Source organism: Sus scrofa, chromosome 15, assembly GCF_054392235.1.
Source record: "Sus scrofa isolate SSC_HxYL_T2T_F1_AM1 chromosome 15, Sscrofa_HxYL_maternal_Yorkshire_Landrace_v2.0, whole genome shotgun sequence".
NCBI lineage: Eukaryota > Metazoa > Chordata > Mammalia > Artiodactyla > Suidae > Sus > Sus scrofa.
Window position 1 is genome coordinate 148212383 of NC_139397.1, and position 20429 is coordinate 148232811.

The 20429-nt window shown below is 43.5% G+C and overlaps 1 protein-coding gene across 50 annotated transcripts in view; it reads right to left on the reverse strand.

Moving 5' to 3' along the window:
* The window catches only part of USP40 (ubiquitin specific peptidase 40), an 82064-nt gene that overhangs the window by 10350 nt on the left and 51285 nt on the right, over positions 1-20429 (reverse strand). For 39 of the 50 annotated variants that reach the window (XR_014830276.1, XR_014830277.1, XR_014830278.1 and 36 more), the window contains 10 exons: positions 18801-18854; positions 17976-18064; positions 16639-16725; positions 11666-11702; positions 9953-10017; positions 7851-7925; positions 6393-6486; positions 5214-5308; positions 3865-3983; positions 1909-1974 (listed from right to left, as the gene is read on the reverse strand). Coding sequence is in view for 22 of the 50 variants with exons in the window: in XM_021076209.2 (XP_020931868.2) it covers positions 1909-1974; positions 3865-3983; positions 5214-5308; positions 6393-6486; positions 7851-7925; positions 9953-10017; positions 11666-11702; positions 16639-16725; positions 17976-18064; positions 18801-18854 (781 nt within the window). In the remaining 28 variants the exon portion in view is untranslated. Of the gene's footprint in view, positions 1-1368; positions 1975-3864; positions 3984-5078; positions 5125-5213; positions 5309-6392; positions 6487-7850; positions 7926-9952; positions 10018-10129; positions 11579-11665; positions 11703-16638; positions 16726-17975; positions 18065-18800; positions 18855-20429 lie in introns of those variants that run through there. The other 11 variants (XR_014830271.1, XR_014830268.1, XR_002339429.2 and 8 more) reach the window with 4 other exon arrangements.

The following is a 20429-nucleotide window of genomic DNA, read 5'->3' on the forward strand; positions in this document are numbered from 1 at the left end:
CCTCTAAGAGCCCACTAATAACAGGAAAAATATATGAAATAATTCACACATTCACAAAATACATTTGACTCATAAGCCTTTGGAAAAAAATGCTCCAATCTTACTAGCAATCAAAGCATTGAAGCAAATGAGACAAGATGATATTTTTCATGTACCAATCTAGCAAACATTTAAACAACGATGACATTCAATGACGGTTTGAGGGAAAGTGAAATAAATACTCAGAAATACTGCTTATGGGAACAGAGACTGGTATAACTTACCTGGAAAGAAATTCAAAAGTGTAAGATGTTTATTTTATTTTATTTTTTTTGTCTTTTTAGGGCTGTACCCACAGCATATGGAGGTTCCCAGGCTAGGGGTCGAATCGGAGCTACAGCTCTGGGCCTACACCACAGCCACAGCAAGGGGGGAATCCAAGCTGCATCTGCGACCTACACCACAGCTCACGGCAACGCCAGATTCTTAACCCACTGAACGAGGACTGTATTCTCATGGTTCCTAGTCAGATTTGTTTCTGCTGTGCCACGACAGGAACTCCGAGTATAAGACTTTTAAAATGCCCTACCATTTGATCCAGACATTCCTCTCCAGGAAACTACTCCTGGTAATACAATATGCATTAGGAATTTTTTTTTTTTTTTTGGTCTTTTTAGGGCCACACCCACAAGCATGTGCAGGTTCCCAGGCTAGGGGTGGAACTGGAGCTAAAGCTGCTGGCCTACACCACAGCCACAGTAATGCCAGATCCAAGCCACATCTGCAACCTACACAGCAGCTTGTGGCAATGCCAGATTCTTAACCCACTGAGTGAGGCTAGGGATCGAATCTGCTTCCTCATGGATACTAGTGGGGTTTGTTACTGCTTAGCCACAATGGGAACTTCCACATGCACTTTTTTTTTTTTTTTTGGTCTTTTTGCCATTTCTTGGGCCGCTCCTGTGGCATATGGAGGGGTTCCCAGGCTAGGGGTCGAATGGGAGCTGTAGCCTCTGGCCAATGCCAGAGCCACAGCAACGTGGGATCCAAGCCTTGTCTGCAAACTACACCACAGCTCATGGCAACACCAGATCCTTAACCCACTGAGCAAGGCCAGGGATCGAACCTACAACCTCATGGTTCCTAGTCAGATTCATTAACCACTGAGCCATGACAGGAACTCCCCCTCCCACATGCACTTTTATAAGTTCCTGCTGTGGTGCAGTGGGTTAAGAATCCAAATGCAGTGGCCTGGGTTGCTGTGGAGGCATGGGTTTGATCCCTGGCCTGGTGCATTGGTTTAAAGAATCAGGTATTGCTGCAGCTTCGATTCAATCCCCGGTCTGGAAACTTCCATATGCCACAAGGGAGGCCATAAAATAAAATGCATTTTTACAAAACAGTAGGATTAAATGAAGGTCAGATACTGCTGAAAGAGTGCCAGCAGAGTTGTTATACAACGGGCAGGCAACGAGAGCAATCATATCTGGTCAGGTAGAAGGAAACTTACTATTTGGTGATACTGACAACAATGTCTTATAAAACAAAGTGCTTACTCTCAAAAAGCTTACATTCTAGGAGTGGGAGATAGGCAATGATGGGTAATTCCCATTCCCTAAGCATGTAACACGTCAGTGACGTGAGGACAAAGGGCCGAGTGCTACCGTCAATCGGTGTGATGAGAGACGGTCTGCAGGCACTGCTCAGAGCTGGGGAGGGGCACCCCGCATACACTCCAAGATCACTATGGGTTCACCGTGCACTTGAGGCTTACATGCAGACACATTTCTGGAACACAGTCTGTTTTAAGTTACCAGACTACTTGGAAGCAGTGAAAAAACACTTTACTACTGACTGTCAAATTAAAAAAAATATATATCTACTATGATCAGATGTGTATAATTTTGTGTGTGTGGGAGAACATCTTACCCCAAGTGTTCTTCTTTCTGAAGGGGCTCTAAGCAGATCTCAGTTCTCTTCCCCAACTTATATTCCCTGATGACAAAGGAAACAAAATAATACTGGATCACATAATTAAAACAATTTTTAAACCAATTTCAAGGTTTTTTTTTTTTTTTTCGCTTTTTTTTAGGGCCACACCTGTGGCATATGGAGGTTCCCAGGCTAGGAGTCAAATCGGAGCTACAGCTGCCAGCCTACACCACAGCCACAGCTGTGACTTACACTACAGCTCATGGCAATGCCTGGATCCTTAACCCACTGAGCGAGGCCAGGGATTGAACCTGCATCCTCATGGATTCTAGCAGGGCTCATTACTACTGAGCCACAATGGGAACTTCTGACTTTTTTTTTGTCTTTTTAGAGCTGCACCTGTGGCATATGGAGGTTCCCAGGCTAGGGACTGAATTGAAGCTGCAGCTGCCAGCCTACACCACAGCCACAGCAGTGGGGGATCTGAACTGCGTCTGCGACTTACACCACAGCTCACGGCCACACTGGATCCTTTAACCCACTGCGTCCTCATGGATACTAGTCAGGTTCATTACCGCTGAGCCACATCGGGAACTTGCTGGACATTTTTTAAAGAAGACATACTAATGGCCAACAGGTACATGAAAAGGTACTCATCTCATACCTGTCAGAACACTTATCATCAAAAAGACAGGTGAGAAGAAGTGTTGGCAAGGATGGGGAGGAAAGGGAACTCTTGTGACTGTGGTGAAAATGGAGACTGGCTCAGCCACTATGGAAAAACAGAATGGAGGTTCCTCAAAAAAATTAAAAGGAGAACTACCCTATGATCCAGCAACCTCGTTTCCGGGTATCTCACCAAAGGACAGGAAGTCAGGACCTTGAAGAGATTAGCGGCACCCCCTGTTCACAGGAGCGTTGTTCACAGCAGGCAAGATACGGAAACACCCAGTTCTGTGAACAAACGAACGGAGAGGAGCTCCCGTCGTTGCACAGCGGAAACGAATCCAACTAGGAACCATGAGGTTGTGGGTTGGATCCCTGGCCTTGCTCAGTAGGTTAAGGACCCGTTGTTGCCGTGAGCTGTGGTGTAGGTCGCAGACACGGCTCGGATCCCATGTGGCTGTGGTTGTGGTGCAGGCCTAGGCCGGCGGCTACAGCTCCGATTAGACCCCTAGCCTGGGAACCTCCATATGCCGCGGATGCGGCCCTAAAAAGACAAAAGAAAACCACCAAAAAAAACAAATGAACGGATAAACCAGTGGGGTGTTTGTGTGTATGTGGACACAGGGGAATTCATTCAGTTGTGAGAAGGAAGGACGTCCTGTCATGTGCGACAACACGGACGGACACTGAGGGCACCACACCAAGTCGGGAAGACAAATGCGCACCCATCACTTCCATGTGGAACCTAAAAACAGCTGAACTGACAGACTGGAACTAACTTGGTGGTTAAACCAGGGGCTGCGAGTGGCTGAAAAGGACAGATGCTGGTCGAAGGGTACAGAATTCCAGTTACCAACTATCATCAACGCACCGTACAGGGCATCCCAGCACTCACTCGTAACACTGTCACGTACTCGGGAGTTGCTAGTGAGAGGGGCTCTCACACGTCCTCACCACGGGAGGGAAACGGTGACTGCAGACGTGGTGGAGACATGAGCTAACACTACGGTGGTGATGGTTTTGCACTATGTAAGTCCTAAGATCCACGGCTCATACACCCTAAACTCAGACGATGTTCTACTCAATCAGCACTCAATAAAGCTGGAGGAAAACAACACTTGAAACTGTGTTCACAGCCTCTGGACCACAGGAAAACAGATAAACTACATTTATACTTAGCATGAAAAGCCGAAGCTGTCCCAGAGTTCAACTGCCGACAGATAACAGCATCCACCTGGCAAATGGGGAACGGGCTTTCTGCGAGTGAGGGTTCACCAAGACACCTACTTGAGCTGCTGCTGGTGGACGCGTAAGAGTCTGCCGGGCCGCTTGTACTCCACCGTCCAGGCTCTGAGGAAGGCTGGGGAAGGGACGGGAAACTCCGAGAAGTTCGGCAAGGTCAGGGCCTAGAAAGGAAACAGACATTTGCAAAAGCGCTCTTACAGACAGATTGCTTTAGGGGAAAACGAAGCGCAACACAATGATATCTGAGGAAGAGAGCATCTTGAGTAATGATAATATTGAGTAATGACAAAAATCCACAGGAGTATCTCTTAAATTTGTCCTGGCTAATGTTGATATGCCTCTCTACTGAAACGGCCTGAATCTGAGCCAAAAACTCCTTTTTTCAACGACTGTTTTCAAAAATGAGACTTTAAAACTCATTTCTCCATGACGATAACTCACAGGAGCAGGGACCACGCTGGCAAAAGCAGACTCTGATCCTCAAGTGCTCTGCCAAGGGCATTTCTTTTGATTTTGAAATGCTGCAGAATCTCTGGATCCCAACTGTGAGGCCCAAACTGCTGTACTAATTCTGAAAGGATAGGTAACTATCTATATATTTGGGTTGCATTATATATGAAAAGGCCAATATTCATCCATTTTAAATCTAGAAATAGCATTTTTGTGTCTTTTAATCCAATACAAGAAAAAAAAAGTCTCTCTACTTTTCTAATGAGACTAAGACAACTTGCTTTTTTTGAGGAAGGTATTTCATAGGCTGAGGACACACAAGAAAAGTCATTTGCCAGAGACTGACGAATTCATCTCACATGCTCCCACATCTTTTCCTCTAAGAGGAAAAAAGGATGTTCGTTTTAATCTAACGAGAGTGAGACATTTCTTCAGCATTTTGGGAAGACTCTCTGCCTGTGGATGCTGATACCCCAGCAAACAATCCATTTTCATTTAACACCCTAACATCTAGCTGACAGTCTGACCTCCTGGGCCAGGGACAACACAGCTTTTAACTAACAACATTTAACACATGAATCACGATGACACAAAACAATGTAAATAAAGGAGTAAGGTGAATGCTTCACGAATGTTCCAAAGAATGCGTCCCTAACAACTCAAAATGAACATGAGCTGCACGTCACTGAGGAGATGCTCAAATGAAAGCACAGCATGCCTGTCAGGGGATAAATGAAAGCCATGGGGCAGAAACAAACCCAGGGACTGTGTGGGCTCTATGCGCGTGTGGCCTGTTGGGTACTCACCCCTGAACATGGCATATAACACATGCCATATCAGAACAGACTGTAACTGAGGCAAAAGGAAATAGAAGAATATGTTAATATCTCACTGGAAGCAGCCAGATCACCACTACGCTATGTGGCAGGAGGAAGGCTGACCTGAGACTTCAGCTCCCCCAGGGTGGCATCTTCTGAGATTTCAATGTCTCCCAAGTAGTGGAGAGAAACGTCCGCCTGCCTGTCACCAGGAGCACCTACAAAGGACAGAGCAAGATGTGTGACAGGAGTTTAAAGGCATCTACTTCAGGGTTCTGAAATTCCGCCCATGTCTGGGTACTGCTGATAGGTTTAGTACAACTCCATCCAAGCAGCTCGGCCTCTGAGTTCCTGGAGACAGCTCCTCCCTCTGGGCTGCGTGGGGAGGAAGCAGGGGGCCGGGCCTAAGTCTCCTCACTAGAGTGGGTGTGAGGAAGTCCACACCGGGAGCTCCTGGACGGCGGTGGCAGGAAAAACAGGAGCTGCGCAGGGTCTGGCTCCAGTCCTGCCTCTCCAGCCCTGGGCACTGCACCGAAGTCACTAGTATCACGAGACTTCAGTATCCTACCAGTCTGCTATGACAACTGGGCCTGCTATTCAGACTGCCGTGAGGAACCGGAGAGATGATAGATAACAATTCCTTGAAAAATTTTATATATTGAATAACAAAGATAATAAATAACAGATGGCAAATGAAAAGTAAATCCCTCCCCCCAAAAGACAGATACTTCATAGAAGTTACAAACCATTGTATAAAAATAGGATGAGTTCCTATTTTAGAATTCTCACCGTGGCGCAGGGCATTAAGACTCTCACTGCTGCGGGTCAGGCTGCTGCAGAGGCATGGGTCTGATCCCTGGCCCGGTGCAGTGGGTTAAAGGATCTGGTGTTGCTGCAGCTGTGGTGCAGGTTGCAGCTGTGGCTTGGAGTCAACCCCTGGCCCAGGAACTTCCATATGTCACAGGTGTGGCCATAAAAAAAAGGATGGTTTTTATTATGTTATGAATTACGGAATATGGGTTTTGATTTTCAACCTTGCATTTTATTTTTAATTTTTGGGGGTGACACCTGTCAGGGGTCAAACCCATGCTACAGCAGCAACGCAAGGCACTGCAGTGACACTGCTGGATACGTGACTCACTGTGCCAGGTGGGAACTCCTCCACCTTACATTTAAGAAAAATACACATTTCAGTTGCCTCTCAGAGCAGAAGCAGTCATTTTACTTCTCTTTATGACACACTGGCTGCTGTAATTCTGCTGTGTTGGCAGAACCAGGTGGAATTAGTTCTCCAGTTCCCACCTTGAGCAAAGGTACAGTCCATCTGGTCCTGATGATGCCAGTGACGCCAGGGACCCCGTGGCTGGTACCACCAGATGGGCACCTTCAGGAAGCCCTGAAGAAGGGAGATGTCTCACTGTGGTGATGCACAGATCAAGTCAACTTCTACTTCCATAGAGAGAAACATCGATACAGAAAACATTCCTCTGTTTATTATTTTTCCTTAAGATGTATTAAGTACTGTTTTAATATTATACGTTACTGTTTTTACCATCAAAAGTTTAAAATCATAAAAATTGGTCTTTTGGATGACTGAGACTAATGCGTTTTAGCAGCTAGATAAAAACAAAAGTATAAAACAGGATGGAAACTACGATCCCCTTTAGGTAAACTTTAAAAAGGACAGGCACATATCTACATTCAGGACATATACGGGAGCAATGTTTTTCTTGGAAGAATAGACATCGAAAAAGAACTCAACTGTAGCACTTTCTGGAGAGAAAGATATAGGAGAAACCTGTTTATCATTTTATAGCCTTCTATGCTGAATTTTCTAATCATAAGTAAATGACTGAGTGCTGGAATTTTGGGTCATTTTCTTGTTTTCATCTTTACATGCCTACATTAAAAGAAAAACCAGGGAGTTCCCGTCGTGGCGCAGTGGTTAACGAATCTGACTAGGAACCATGAGGTTGCGGGTTCGGTCCCTGCCCTTGCTCAGTGGGTTAATGATCCGGCGTTGCCGTGAGCTGTGGTGTAGGTCACAGACGCGGCTTGGATCCCGCGTTGCTGTGGCTCTGGCGTAGGCCGGTGGCTACAGCTCCGATTCGACCCCTACCCTGGGAACTTCCACATGAGGCGGGAGCGGCCCAAGAAATAGCAAAAAGACAAAAAAAAAAAAAGAAAAAGAGAAACCAAACTAGTAAGTGATGGCTTTTTCAAGTGGCGATACGTAGCATCTGTGGAAGAGCAGGGGTGAGCCCCCCTCAGACCACCGCTAGGACTGTAACTGGTACAGCTCTTTGGGAGAACCATTTGGTGATATACAGCATTGAGCCTTCAAAAAGTTTACACTTTCTGACTTGTTAATTCCATCTTTAGAATTGTCTTAAGAAGGCTTTATACTCAAGAATTATTGATACAAGCAAAAAAATTAAAACAAGCTAAATTCCAACAACAGGGATACAGGTGAATTAAACTGCGTCAAGTTACACATGGGATATGATGACTGTTTTTGGATTTTACGGTCAGGTTAAAGAATTAAATATAAAAAGTAGGAAATAAAATTGTATATACAACCTGATTTTATAGGAAGAAAACACTAACGATGTAAAATACGATGGCTGTCTGGTAGCATTTTGGTCGTATTCTCTCTGGGATTGTATTTCCCCATTTTCACACAATGGCAATGTGTTATCTTTGTCATCATGAAACAGTAACTGCTGCCTACAAAATGTCTACTCAGGAGCAAAATCTTACCAGAGGAGGAAGTTTCCCTTCAACTAAAAGCAAGGTATCTCCAGAACATATCATAAGCTCTTTCAGTGTTGCATCCTGGGAATACAAAAAGTAAAAGTTTTTTTTTTTTTTCCTTTTTTGGTCATTTATGACTTCTGAAAGGAATAAACAGACCATTTGATCTTTTAAAAATAACCCTACTGCCTCTGTTACCTCTTCAAGAAATAAGTAAGTGAATAACAAAGCAGATATTGAAGAGATGGAAATAAGCTAAGGCTATATAAAGCAGTAATACCACTATGTATTAAAATTGTGTAATTATGAACTGTAAAAAATTAAAGGGAGATGGATGAGAAATGATGAAAGACTGATTTACAAAGATAATATTTTAGTTAAGCCCAAACGATGGACTGGATTTGGAAAAGCCACAGGAAATAAAGAAGGAATTTCTCAAGAAAAGAACAGGGCAAGTCAAGGTTCAGGCTTGTCTGGTGGAGAGCTAAGAGACTAGATTTATTAGAGTGGGAGGCACCTGTTGGAGAGGAACAGAAAAGAAAATGGGCTGGAAAGGTGGTCACAGATCAAAGAGACGTGGAACAGAAAGAAGTTTTCAGTTGCTCTTGAAAAAGCCACTCAAGATTTCTGAGAAGGGATTTTTAAAGATCGGTCTAGCTGCTATACCTGTGAAACTAAAGTGAACGCCTAGGCTCAGGGAAGCCAGCAGAAGTAACTTAGGTAAGAGGCAAAAACAAAATGAAACCAAACAGGAGCTCCTGTCATGGCACAACATGATTGGTGGCTTCCAGGGAGCACTGGGACGAGGGTCCAACCCCCTGGCCTGGCACAGGGTTAAGGATCCAGCGTTGCTGTAGCTGCGACTTAGGCTGCGACTATAGCTTGGATACAATCCCTGGCCTGGGAGCTCCATATGCCATGGCGTGGCCAAAAAAGAAACAAAACACCACAGAGCTTGAAGCAGGAGGCCCGCAGTGGGAGCGGTCCAGAAAGAGTGGAAAACTGACAGGTCCTTTCAAGGTTGAGGCCAAACATGATAGATATCAGCTAAGTAGGGTGAGCCACCGAAAAAGATCAGGACGGGAAAGACAAACAGCAAATCTGTGGAAAGAAGCCAATTCTGAGGGTAATGAGTTTGCTTTTGCCTGAACTGTTTGATACTGATTTGGGATATTTCCAATAATTCTTCTTACTGTCCAATAATAAGAGAAGAAAATGAGGAAACCATTTGACTCGATACACTCTTGTGACACCCAAACTGTATGCTCTGAAGATTCTCTGTGGTCCACTCCTTAGCCTGGGCTGCAAATTCCTGGCTAAGACTCGAGAGGGGCCTCTCCACACTGTCCCTGATGTCACACAGCAAACAGTGTTCCAGAGAGGGTCCCTGCACACCTGCTTTAAATCGACCTCTGATTTAAAGTGTCAAGGCCACTGTCTCGCTGAACAGAGAGCAGGCAGATGAAGACTGGGGGGAAGGGCAGTGAGCACAAGCACCTACGCTTTCTCACTAAGCTTTGTGCTCGGTCTACTTCTAAGGCCATGGGTTTGGACTGGGTGGATTGACTGTTTGGAGCAACAATAGGATTAGCCAGAATCCAAACATCCTGTGATAACACTGCTCCTAAGTCTACCCTAAAAGTCTGGGTGGGATTTAGAGATGCAGTTTGAGACAGAGCCTAGGTGACTGGTTGGTAAAATGAATTCTGCCATCATTACTTTAGAGAAACTCCGACATTAAAACATTCAGGTTTCAAAGTTCCGACTGTATCTTCAAGTTCTTTCATTGGTTCCAATGTCTTCTGTTCTCAGGGGGTCGCAGCATCCTAATGAAAAACTCCTACTAGAGACACAGCCTCTTGTCAGAAGAGGCCTCTATACAAATGTCAGTAGATACGTTTCCACTGGGCTGAAACTCCCTCTGACTCTATGAAAAAGCTGCAGGGGGAGAAAGTGAAAGCAGACCCGAGTGTGGATTTCTGTATCCTGGAAAAAAGTAACTCTTTCTCTGGAATTTATTCATATGGGGGGGTGGGGGTGGGTGTCTTTAAGAAAATACAAAACAAACACAATCATTTTACAAATGAAATGCATAGAAATAATCTCACTTCTTCACATAAAGGCTCCCCAGCTTCAAAGCACCAATCCATTTTTCGTAAATGCCATGTGCCTCCTATGAAGAAATCAAAACCAGGATGAAAAAAAATTCAGAAGAATATGTTTTAAAAGTTTGTCAGTTTGACCCTTCTGGATAAATGAATATAAAATGGGATGTGATCTAATAATTATTAATTTTTTTTTTTTTTTTTTTTTTTTTTTTTTTGCTATGCGGGTGGCATGTGGAAGTTCCTGGGCCAGGGACTGAACCTATGCCAGAGCAGTGACCAGGGCCATGGCACTGACAACATTGGATCCTTAACCACTAGGCCACCAGGGAACTATGACTCATTTTAAAAGTAAATTATCTTGGAGTTCCTGTCGTGGTGCAGTGGAAACGAATCTGACTAGGAACCATGAGGTTGTGGGTTCAATCCCTGGCCTCGCTCAGTGGGTTAAGGATCCAGAATTGCTGTGATCTGTGGTGTGGGTCGCAGACATGGCTCAGATCCCACATTGCTGTGGCTGTGGCATAGGCTGGCGGCTATAGCTCCAATTAGACCCCTAGCCTGGGAACTTCCATATGCTCTGAGTGCAGCCCTAAAAAGACCAAAGACAAAAAAAAAAAAAAAAAAAAAAAGTTAATTATCTCTTCCAGAGCCTGAAAAAAAATTAAGCTTTTGTGCCAATTTGGTTAATTTTCTATTCCACCAAAAACTGCATTACTTGCAAATAAAAATAACACTTGTGGAGTTCCACTGTGGCTCAGCGGAAACGAATCTGACCAGCATCCATGAGGATGCACGTTCGATCCCTAGCCTCGCTCAGTAGGTTAAGGATCCAGCGTTGCCGTGAGCTGTGGTGTAGGTCACAGACTCGACTCGGATTGACATTGCTGTGGTATAGGCCTGCAGCTACAGCTCCAATTCAACCCCTAGCCTGGGAACTTCCATATGCTGCGGGTGCGGCCCTAAAAAGACCAAAACAAAAAAAAAAAATTGCTAACTAGTCTTTAATAGGGTTTCAGTTTTTCAGCACAGTTGCTATACTGGCAAAATAGGAAGAAAACTTTTTGGAGGGAAGGGGGAGCTGAGTGGAGCAAAAGTTAGAAATTCTGGTTATTAAAAACCAGTAATGTTTTATAAACAATCAACTCCCCCACCCCCCAAAAGAAGCTACAGCCAAGGGAATAAACGACAGTCCCAGGAAGCTGCAGGTGAACACCATTACTTTACAGCACAGCGGAAAGACATCAGAGTTCTAAATCAGAGCGACCTGGCTGCGTGCTGTCCAGCTCTGGCTAAGCCATTCAACCATTCTCAGCATCTGTAAAAGGGGAGCGAGTGATGGTCCCTGCCTGGGAGGTCTCCTGGCGGGATGATACAAGACACTGCACACAAGTTCCCAGAAGTGCCCTGAACCTGAGCAAGTGAACGTCCCTGCCAGGCAGCGAAGCCCCAGGCTCCCACCTAGGTGGAGAGAATGGTAAGTACTCACTGGAAGGACGCCTCCTCGAGCTCACATGGTCCCACCTGGGGAGCCACTTCAGGGTCCCCTGGGTTATTTTTTCCTTCATATTACATTCCCTAATCTACAGAATTATGTACATACAGTAATGTAAAGTGTAGCTGACAACCCTAGAGAAAAAAAGGTTTGAAGTTTCCATTAGGCTTAGAGATAATTTATTCTACGTACAATGTGGCTAAGTCTGGTCAGTAACTTACCTGACAGGCCAGATTTCTCCAGCATTATCTTTAAACACTGTAAGAAAAAAAATTATGTTCATTAGTTGTCCTGTTACTGAACTACAGTATTGTAATTTTTTGGACTTTGGGCCGAGTCTGATTAAATTTAAAGTTCTCAAACAGATAAAGATATATATGGTTAAATGATTAAGTAAGCTCTCCTTAAGAGCAAGACGGCACCAGCTCTGGAGGAAAAAAAAAAAAACCAGTTGCCGGTGTCTGCAACCAGGACGTAAAGCTTTGTTCACCCACTTCCAGGTCTGCGGTCTGACCTCCTTCTTATGCGGACTCACAGTGCATTTTTGACCAGACACGAACAATTAGGCCGACTTCATAGGTACCTAATAAACTAACTCTATAAAAGGAGATTAGCTTTGATTTCACCCAAGAAAACACTGGTGACACCTAAACTCACGAGGGAAGAACCGCACCCACTGTGAGCTCACGGCACAGCGCAACAAATGTGACACAACTGACACACGTTTAAATGAAACAAAAACAGTCACTAAAAACAAAACATTCCTAAACAAATTTGGGGTAAAAGAGTAAGCAAAATGTGGTTTGTATCATATGGAACAGAGCAGAAGAAAGCAGGCCTAAGGATGGATGATCAGTGCTGCCCTACTTGGAATAAGAAGATAAGACACTCCCGGATTAACAGGGGAACATGTAAATGAAAAGTCTTAGAACAGCTAAACGGATAAAATAGATTTGTATGTACTGGTCTTAAAAGAACTTTAAAATATTTTAAGTGAAACAAAGTTCTAAGCTCCCATCTATGATTTCGAAAGAAACCCTACAAGCTGTGCTCTTCACTTCTCTGTGAACCTCCCTACGCACAGGTCGGTCTACACAAGGCAAAGGTATGAAGGACGCGCTCTACTGACATGGATAAGGTTTTATCATCCAAGGACAACGGCGGCTTCTGGAGAAGGGACAAGGACAGAGTGGAGACCCAAGGGGGATTTTTAGTTCCCTCTGAAGTCTAAAAAATAAGACTAAACCCACCATTACCTGTACGATTTAAAAGAGACTCAGGATTTACTGTTGTGGCTCAGCGGGTTACAAACCTGACTACTATCTATGAGGATGCAGGATCAATCCCTGGCCTCACTTAGGTGGTTAAGGATATGGCGTTGCTGTGAGCTGCACGGCAACGAAGGTCGCAGACCTGGCTTGAATCTGGCCAGCTGCTGTAGCTCAATTCAACCCTTGGCCTAGGAACCTCCATATGCTGTGGGTGTGGCCCTAGGAAAAAAAAAAAAAAGGAGAGAGACTTTTGAATTAAAGATTATTTAGAAAATGATGACAATGAGAACATAATACATTAAAAAGGGAACGGGGAGTTCCCATCGTGGTGCAGTGGTTAACGAATCTGACTAGAAACCATGAGGTTGCGGGTTCGATCCCTGGCCTTGCTCAGTGGGTTAAGGATCTGGCGTGGCCATGAGCTGTGGTCTAGGTCGCAGACGCGGCTCGGATCCCTGTTGCTGTGGCTCTGGCGTAGACCAGCATCTGCAGCTCTGATTAGACCCCCAGCCTGGGAACCTCCATATGAGTGCAGCCATAGAAAAGACAAAAAAAAAAAAAAAAAAAAAAAAGGGACCAAAGCTGTATTCAAAGAAAACTGCAGTCTTAAAGGCCCCCGTTAGTGAGAAAAGCAATTGAGCTTTTGACTTAACTGTGTTTCGGTTTGAAGGAAGAGCCAGGGTAAGGCTTGCTTGAGGAAGAGCATGGCGGCCAGCTAAGCTGGAGTAGAGTGAGTAAGAGTCAGAAGTTATTTTTCTAAAAAGATAGCAAAGGGCCAGATTACTCGGGGACTCTGCTCTTGCTCCAAGTGAGATGGGAAAGCAGAGGAGGGCAGTGAGTAGGACGAATGGTCTGACCTGCTTTCTAAAGGAGGACTTAGCTTGGGGAAGAACACACCCTGGGAGGTGCACGTCTGGAAGGAAAGAGGTCGCTTAGGGAGCTGCTAGAATAATCCCGATGGGGGAGACAGCAGTGGTGGGAGTGAGATGCGGTCAGATCCCGGATGGATCCTGATGTAGAATCAGACAACCAAGGAGTGGCTGGAGAGGCGAGTCTGGGGTCTGCGAGCCGAGCACTGAGGTGCTCCCGAGGCAGAGGGAAGAGAAGGGGCAGGCCTGTGAGGCTGGGGAAACCTGAAGAGCTGTGGTCCTCTGGAAGCAAGTGACAAAGGCATCAAATACGTCACCTGCTGCTGAGAGAGCAAGTACAATGAAGACTAGGCCTGCTTACTGGACGCAGCAATGTGGAGGCTGCTGATGGCCGCGACAGAGCAGTTTTGGGGGCAGGGGAACTTCCCGCCGTGGGTTCAGGAGAGACCAGAACCGAAGACAGACGCATGGCTCCTCTGAAAAGTTCTATGGTCTCTGGTGGTTGAAAATAAAGAGACCCACTAAAGTTACCCAAGGCCACATCCCAGGCACAAAATGACTAACCATCTTTTCCGCTGAGTAACTGCTGCCTTTTTGCCACCGTTATCTCCAGTCCCTCTTCACGTTTCACCTTATAAACAGAAATCAGATACTGAACCGCCCCCAGTTCCTAACAGCATCCAATCCAAAATGTGCCCTTTTCCTCCTTAGACTCATTTAGCACAAGGTCAAATCAGGGACACTCTAACACCTGATTCCTGATAGGTGTACCTCATGCCGGCAGTAAGTCAATAAACATTTTTAAAAGCTAAAAAAAAACCCTACCCCACCCCCCAAACTCCTACTAAAGTTAAAAGGCATATGAAAATTGGGAATATATTTACAGCATGGTAAAACATACTTTTTTACCATGGAAATTTTTTTTCTTTTTCTTTTTTAGGGCCACACCCGTGGCATATGGAAGTTTCCAGGCTAGGGCTTCAATCAGAGCTATAGCTGCCATCCTATGCCACAGCCATAGCCATTCAGGATCTGAGCTGCATCTGGGACCTACACCATAGCTCACGGCAATGATGGATTCTTAACCCACTGAATGAGACCAGGGATTGAACCTGCGTCCTAATGGATACCAGTCAGATTCATTACCACTGAGCCACAAGGGAACTCCGATCATGGAAAATTTCAAACACGTGCAGAGGATGGTAAAATGAACTGTCAAGCATCCATCACGCAGTCTCAATTGCCGTGGCCAATTCTGACTGTCAGTACCCCACCCATTTCCCCTGTCTTGCTCCCCAGATTCTTCTGAGGCAAACATCAGGTATGATTTCTGAATTCCATTCATTAATATTAGTACTCATCTCTAAAATATTAAGGTTCTTTTAAAAAACTAACTCTTAAATAGTTATGACATCTAAAAAAATGAAGAATTCCTAAATAGCAAATATCCTGTCAGTGTTCTAATTTCCCTACCTTCTCTTCAACTGGTACTACAGTCATGCAAATTCTACATATTGCACCTACTGGCTATTTCTCTTAAGTCCCCTTATAATCTATAGGCTGCCTCGTACTGTAACTTCCTTTTTTTTGGCCATGCCTGTGGCAGGTGGAAGTTCCCAGGCCAGGGATCAAACCCACGCCACAGCAGTGACAACACTGGACCCTTAACTGCTAAGCTTCCAGGGAACTCCCAGCAACTGACTTCTTGAAGAGGAGTGTGCCGACTGCAGGCCTGCGGTGCATTTAACACATCCCGCTATCCTCTGCACTTATAAACTGCTACTCAGATCTACAGGCTTGATTGGACTCAGGTCCAGCTTTCTTTAAAAATTTTTGTTTGGGCAGGAAGAGCACAGGTATTATTTTGAACCATTGGTGTCCGGGCGTTGCTCTTTGGGGTTGTGAGAAGGTTTCTAGGATCACTACTTAGATCCACGATTCACTGGGAGTTGAAAAAACTGTGATGGTCTACAACTCTTCATTTTATAAGCTGGAACATGTCTATTATTAAAAAATCTTCTCATCACCTATTTGGTTAATGGGAGCTACACTCTGAAAAGAAAAAGAGGATAAATGCATGATTCTTTCAGGATTCCCTAGCATACACTCTTGGTAAGCTATGAATATCGTATTTTTTAGGACCATTATGAACTCATGGATTTGATGTGTATGTACCAATCCATTTCCATTATTATTCCCACTGAGGTTCAAACTCTCTATCTTTGACCAGTGGGAGCCTCTTCAGCTTGGCCCTGAGTCTCCTGTGTTCTCAGAAGTCTCTGCTGGCCTCACTGCTTTCTGTCCTGAAAAGAGGTTCCAGGCTCATCTTACACTTTGCTGACCTAGATACAGAACCAGCTGTTACTCCAAGAAACCCTAGTTCCTCCCAGGAAGTGGTAGTTAAAGGCCACAATCTGAGTGCTGGGGTGCTTGCTACTACCAGCCTGATTGGTGTTTCTCTATGCCATTTCAGGGGACAAATATTTTTTAAAGAAAAAATATATCCAGTTCATTCTGATTTTTCTAATTCAAATTCAGGCATACAGGCTTTATTTACCACACTGATGTGCTCTGTCTCCCCATCTTTCAATACGGAAAGTCCCCCTTCTCAGTGACACCAACATAATCTTGGCTTTATCTCTCACACACACACACACACACACTCTCATACCTATGCATATGAGATTGTGTTTGTATATATAAAGTAAAAACACCAGAAGGAAATATGCCAAAATGTTAATATTAGTGGGGTAAGGGATAATTAGGGGGTCTTAATTTTTTCTTTCAATCCATTCTTACATATCTCAAATTTCTACAATAAACATTACCGGTCATCAGAAAAGGAAAAAAAAAAAAAATCTTATTTTTTAAATTGCAGCTGGTTCACCAATTTTCAAACACCCCAAACTATGCCTGTAGGTGAGTACACAGAAATCTTTAAAAGATACTATGTCCAAAACCCTAGTCTTAGGACCTCAGAATCCTAACACAGGTTACCTGCTCCCCATACCAAACCCCCAAGGGCCCCGCCCGGCACAATGTAAAATTACTTACACCTCTTACAGATACTGTTTCTTCCACTATGATCTCCATCTCTGTCCCAGGCTGAACATCACTCCCGACAGCAAAAAACAGGAATAGCTAAGATCAAGACAGAGGTATAAATGCAAATAATTTAAATTTCAAAATTCTATAAATACACTATTTCTGAAAAAAAAGAAAAAGAAAAGCCAAATGCTGCAAAACTTCAATAAAAATTTCAAATTATGAAAAAACAAGTCTACACTGGGTATTTTGGTGTTACAATTTAAACGATAATCTGGACTACCAAGAAATGTAAGCCACTTTATTACCGATGTTTCTACTCCTCACGTCTCTCGCACATACGATTTATTCTATGGTCTCCATCTCTTTTTCAGTCATTCCTTAAAGAATCTGGCAATTGCTATACACTGTGGGCATTGACTGTGTTTCTGGAGTCATTAGTTTCTGATTTTATTGTCTGTCCAGGAAGATACTTTAATTCCCAGGAATCCACAGTAAAAATGTAAATCTGACCTCTGTCAATTCAGGTCCTCAGAACCCTATTTTTCCGTTCTAACCCAACCTCACTTGTCACGTTTTCCTCCTATGAGCCTGCCATGTGCTATGGTTTGCTAGAGTTTGGGGAAGAACAGGTTAAAGGGTATGTGGTTGGGAAACTCACCAAGTGGATCCAGGAGCCACGTGGGTCCTGCTATGAATCCTGTGTGCTATTATATCTATATATGGAGTCCTACAGAAAGGGTATCACTGTGCCTTGTGGACTCTAATAACAGTTTATGGACGAGATCGGGCTCCTGGCAAAGGTCAACCTGACTGTATTTTAAACATAAAATGAATACTGATAAAGCTGCCGAGAGACTATTATATTATTTCAGGGAGTAATTAAGTTCAAAATCAGTATACAAAATCTCATTAAATCTAAAACACTGCTGGTTGTTCCTTATTATTTTATGTATCACTGAGAAGGAAAAAAAACAGCTCTAGCTACAACTGCAGGATGCCACTGACTGTAAGATGCATCTTAATCTCTCAGAAGTTTAAATGTGGGAGAAAAAGGTACATTCTAGAATTTATGAAATACGTTGGCTGAAACTATGACCACTTTAAAGATCCCTCTTAACCACAAAATTTTCACATAGAAGTAACTTTATGAATATTCTTTGACATATTTTTAATTTAAATACAGAGAACTATATAGATGCATTCCTAAAATAAAAGGTATCATTTAAGAAAAAGAAAACTTTTAAGAAAAGCAGTATTACTGCAGTAGTTAAGGAATGAATTACACAATTAGGAACTTCTGATCATGGGAAGGGTGACTGGTCTGTCAGGTGACCTCCTGTTACCTGAGAAGATGTCGGTGCTTTTCCAGGACAGAGGCCCAATAAACTCCCCGGCTTCAATTCTGCTTCCTTCAAAGTGTAACTGTCTGGCACTATAAAGAGTTGTAAGAGCATGGTAAATGCTATTAATTCCTACCTCTCTGGGCGATATACTAAAATCAGCCTCGCTGAAGATCAAGAATGTTAAGAAAGAAAAACATCGAGCTGCACTCCATGTAAAAGGCTTACATACATCATCGTTAAGTTTTATTTTAGATTTCCTCACTCTAGAACATATTATTCTTGTTATCTGCACAGCAATGCTAAGAAATAAGAGGCAGCTATGACTGTTCTAGATTCAGACTTAAGAAAAAAAAATCAAGAGCTCTGCGTGAATTACGTAATATTCTGAATCGATTCACGAATGAACTAGCATCTTCCAAGTTTAAAGCTGCTATGGTGACCACCATCAATAATTAGACAAAGTGCAGTGATAAGAAGTATTACAGAGGTAAGAACCAAGGCTCTGGTTGCTGCGATAACTGGTATCACACTAAAATTAGCAAAACTAATAAAAAGCTTTGAAACTAAACCTAGAAAGATTTAACTAGATCAAAACCATGACTATTATCAAGCGTTTTACTTTAAAAAATAGAAGTGTTTTGAATTTTTGGTTGAGATTTTCTGTAATCCACAAGGAAGACACCTGGATGGATTTGTTCCATAAAACAGTGTGTAAAACTTAACTCAAGAATATTAGGTATTGGAAGCCACTATTAAAGTAAAGTGTTGAGAAAGAGAGATGGCATGAATGTGCGTCAGCTTTTCAAGGCCACCAAAAAGATTTACCTGGACAAAGAAGCTTCCCCTTTCTGTCAATAGGCCTCAAACAGCTGTTTTCAGCTACAAATGAAAAGATGCTGGTTAGTGCACCAAAAAGAACCAAAGAGAGACGCCCTGCTGTGCTAACATAATTAGCAGGAAGCTAAAAACCAACCTCCCCCAGACAGCAACAACAACTGTAAACAGGTAGCCATCCCTTTGCAGAGCAGCACAGGACTGTAAGAATACTTGTGCAAGCTGAAACTGCAAAGAAATCTTGTGATTATACCGTGACCTTTAAACATTTTGTCTAGACATTAAAAACTGTCAGTTATACATGTACAGTGAAATGAAAAAACAGTAAAAATATTTACACTGTAATTTAAAACACTACAGACACTGAGAATTAAAACATCCTGTTTCTCTGTAAAAGGTGGAGGGCTTCTGCCATCTTCTCGTACAGCTGCAGTACAGGGTGAGCAGCTTTTCCATCCCTGCTGATACTCTTTCTAAGTTTCCATCAGCTTCCAGTGCTTTTATCTTGTATTTCAATTTCATGAAATACCTCCAAGAGCTTCTTTAAGGTGACTTTCTTTTTGTGGCATCAACTCCTCTGGGCTACCTCCACACTCTGGCCACTGCTGAGAGTTCACGTTCACGAGGTCCCCCTGGCTGCATGTCTGGAGTCAAATGACAGCAGGACCCACATTCTCACGCAAGCTGCTGCTTCTATGGCTCCACGTACTTAGGTTTCTCTCCTGGACCTTCCCCACTGCTGGCCAATTCGATTACCCACTCTTACCAAACGTCACCTGGGTTTACCCAGGGGAGAAAAGGAGGCAATAAATTACACACTTTGCTGTCTCTGTGGTGAAATTAACAGCAGATAGGAACTGACCGATTACTGACACATTTTAAAGGTGAACTGGTCATTGCTCATGATGTACACCTTACTTCACAGTGATCTGTCGACTAAAGAGCTAGGAGCAAACTTTGTACTTCATGTTAACTATTCAGTTAATATCCGACGGTGGTGATACATGAACCATGCTCCTGGGTAACTGATGATGGGCGGTCACAGAAGGGCATGCGTATCAGGACTGCGCAGAGACTGCCCAGGTTTAAAGGAAGCTGGGTGATTTTTACACTTAAGTTATTATAAGGATTAGGGTCAGTGTACCCTGTTTTTGATGTGAAAATTCCCATTTTGTGGGAAAAGCACACCAGGTTTTTATTCCAAACAGAATTCTTAGCAAGTTGGATATGAAGTGGGAGAATTCGAGGGCTGGAGCCTTCTGAGAGGGTAAGAACGGCATGGTCCTTAGAAGTTCTTACTTTACTCAAGCAGAGCAGACTCTCTTTAAGATTCTTGAGTTCTAGCCCTTATATGTACAGCAACATGAAGCAAACATAAAATTCTAATATAAACTCGACACAACTGAAACAGCTCATGCAAAGAGTTCTCCAATTTAAAAGATGCATTTAAAATACTGTTTAAACTTTTTTTTTTCACTTTCATCCAACACATGCCATGTATGCTCAATGTGCCAGCCACTGAAAATATTGTAGTAAGTGAAAGGCATGGGCTCTGCCCTCAAAGAGGAACATCTAGTGGGGCAGGTGGACATTTCTCACACGAAACACAGTTACAGCCCA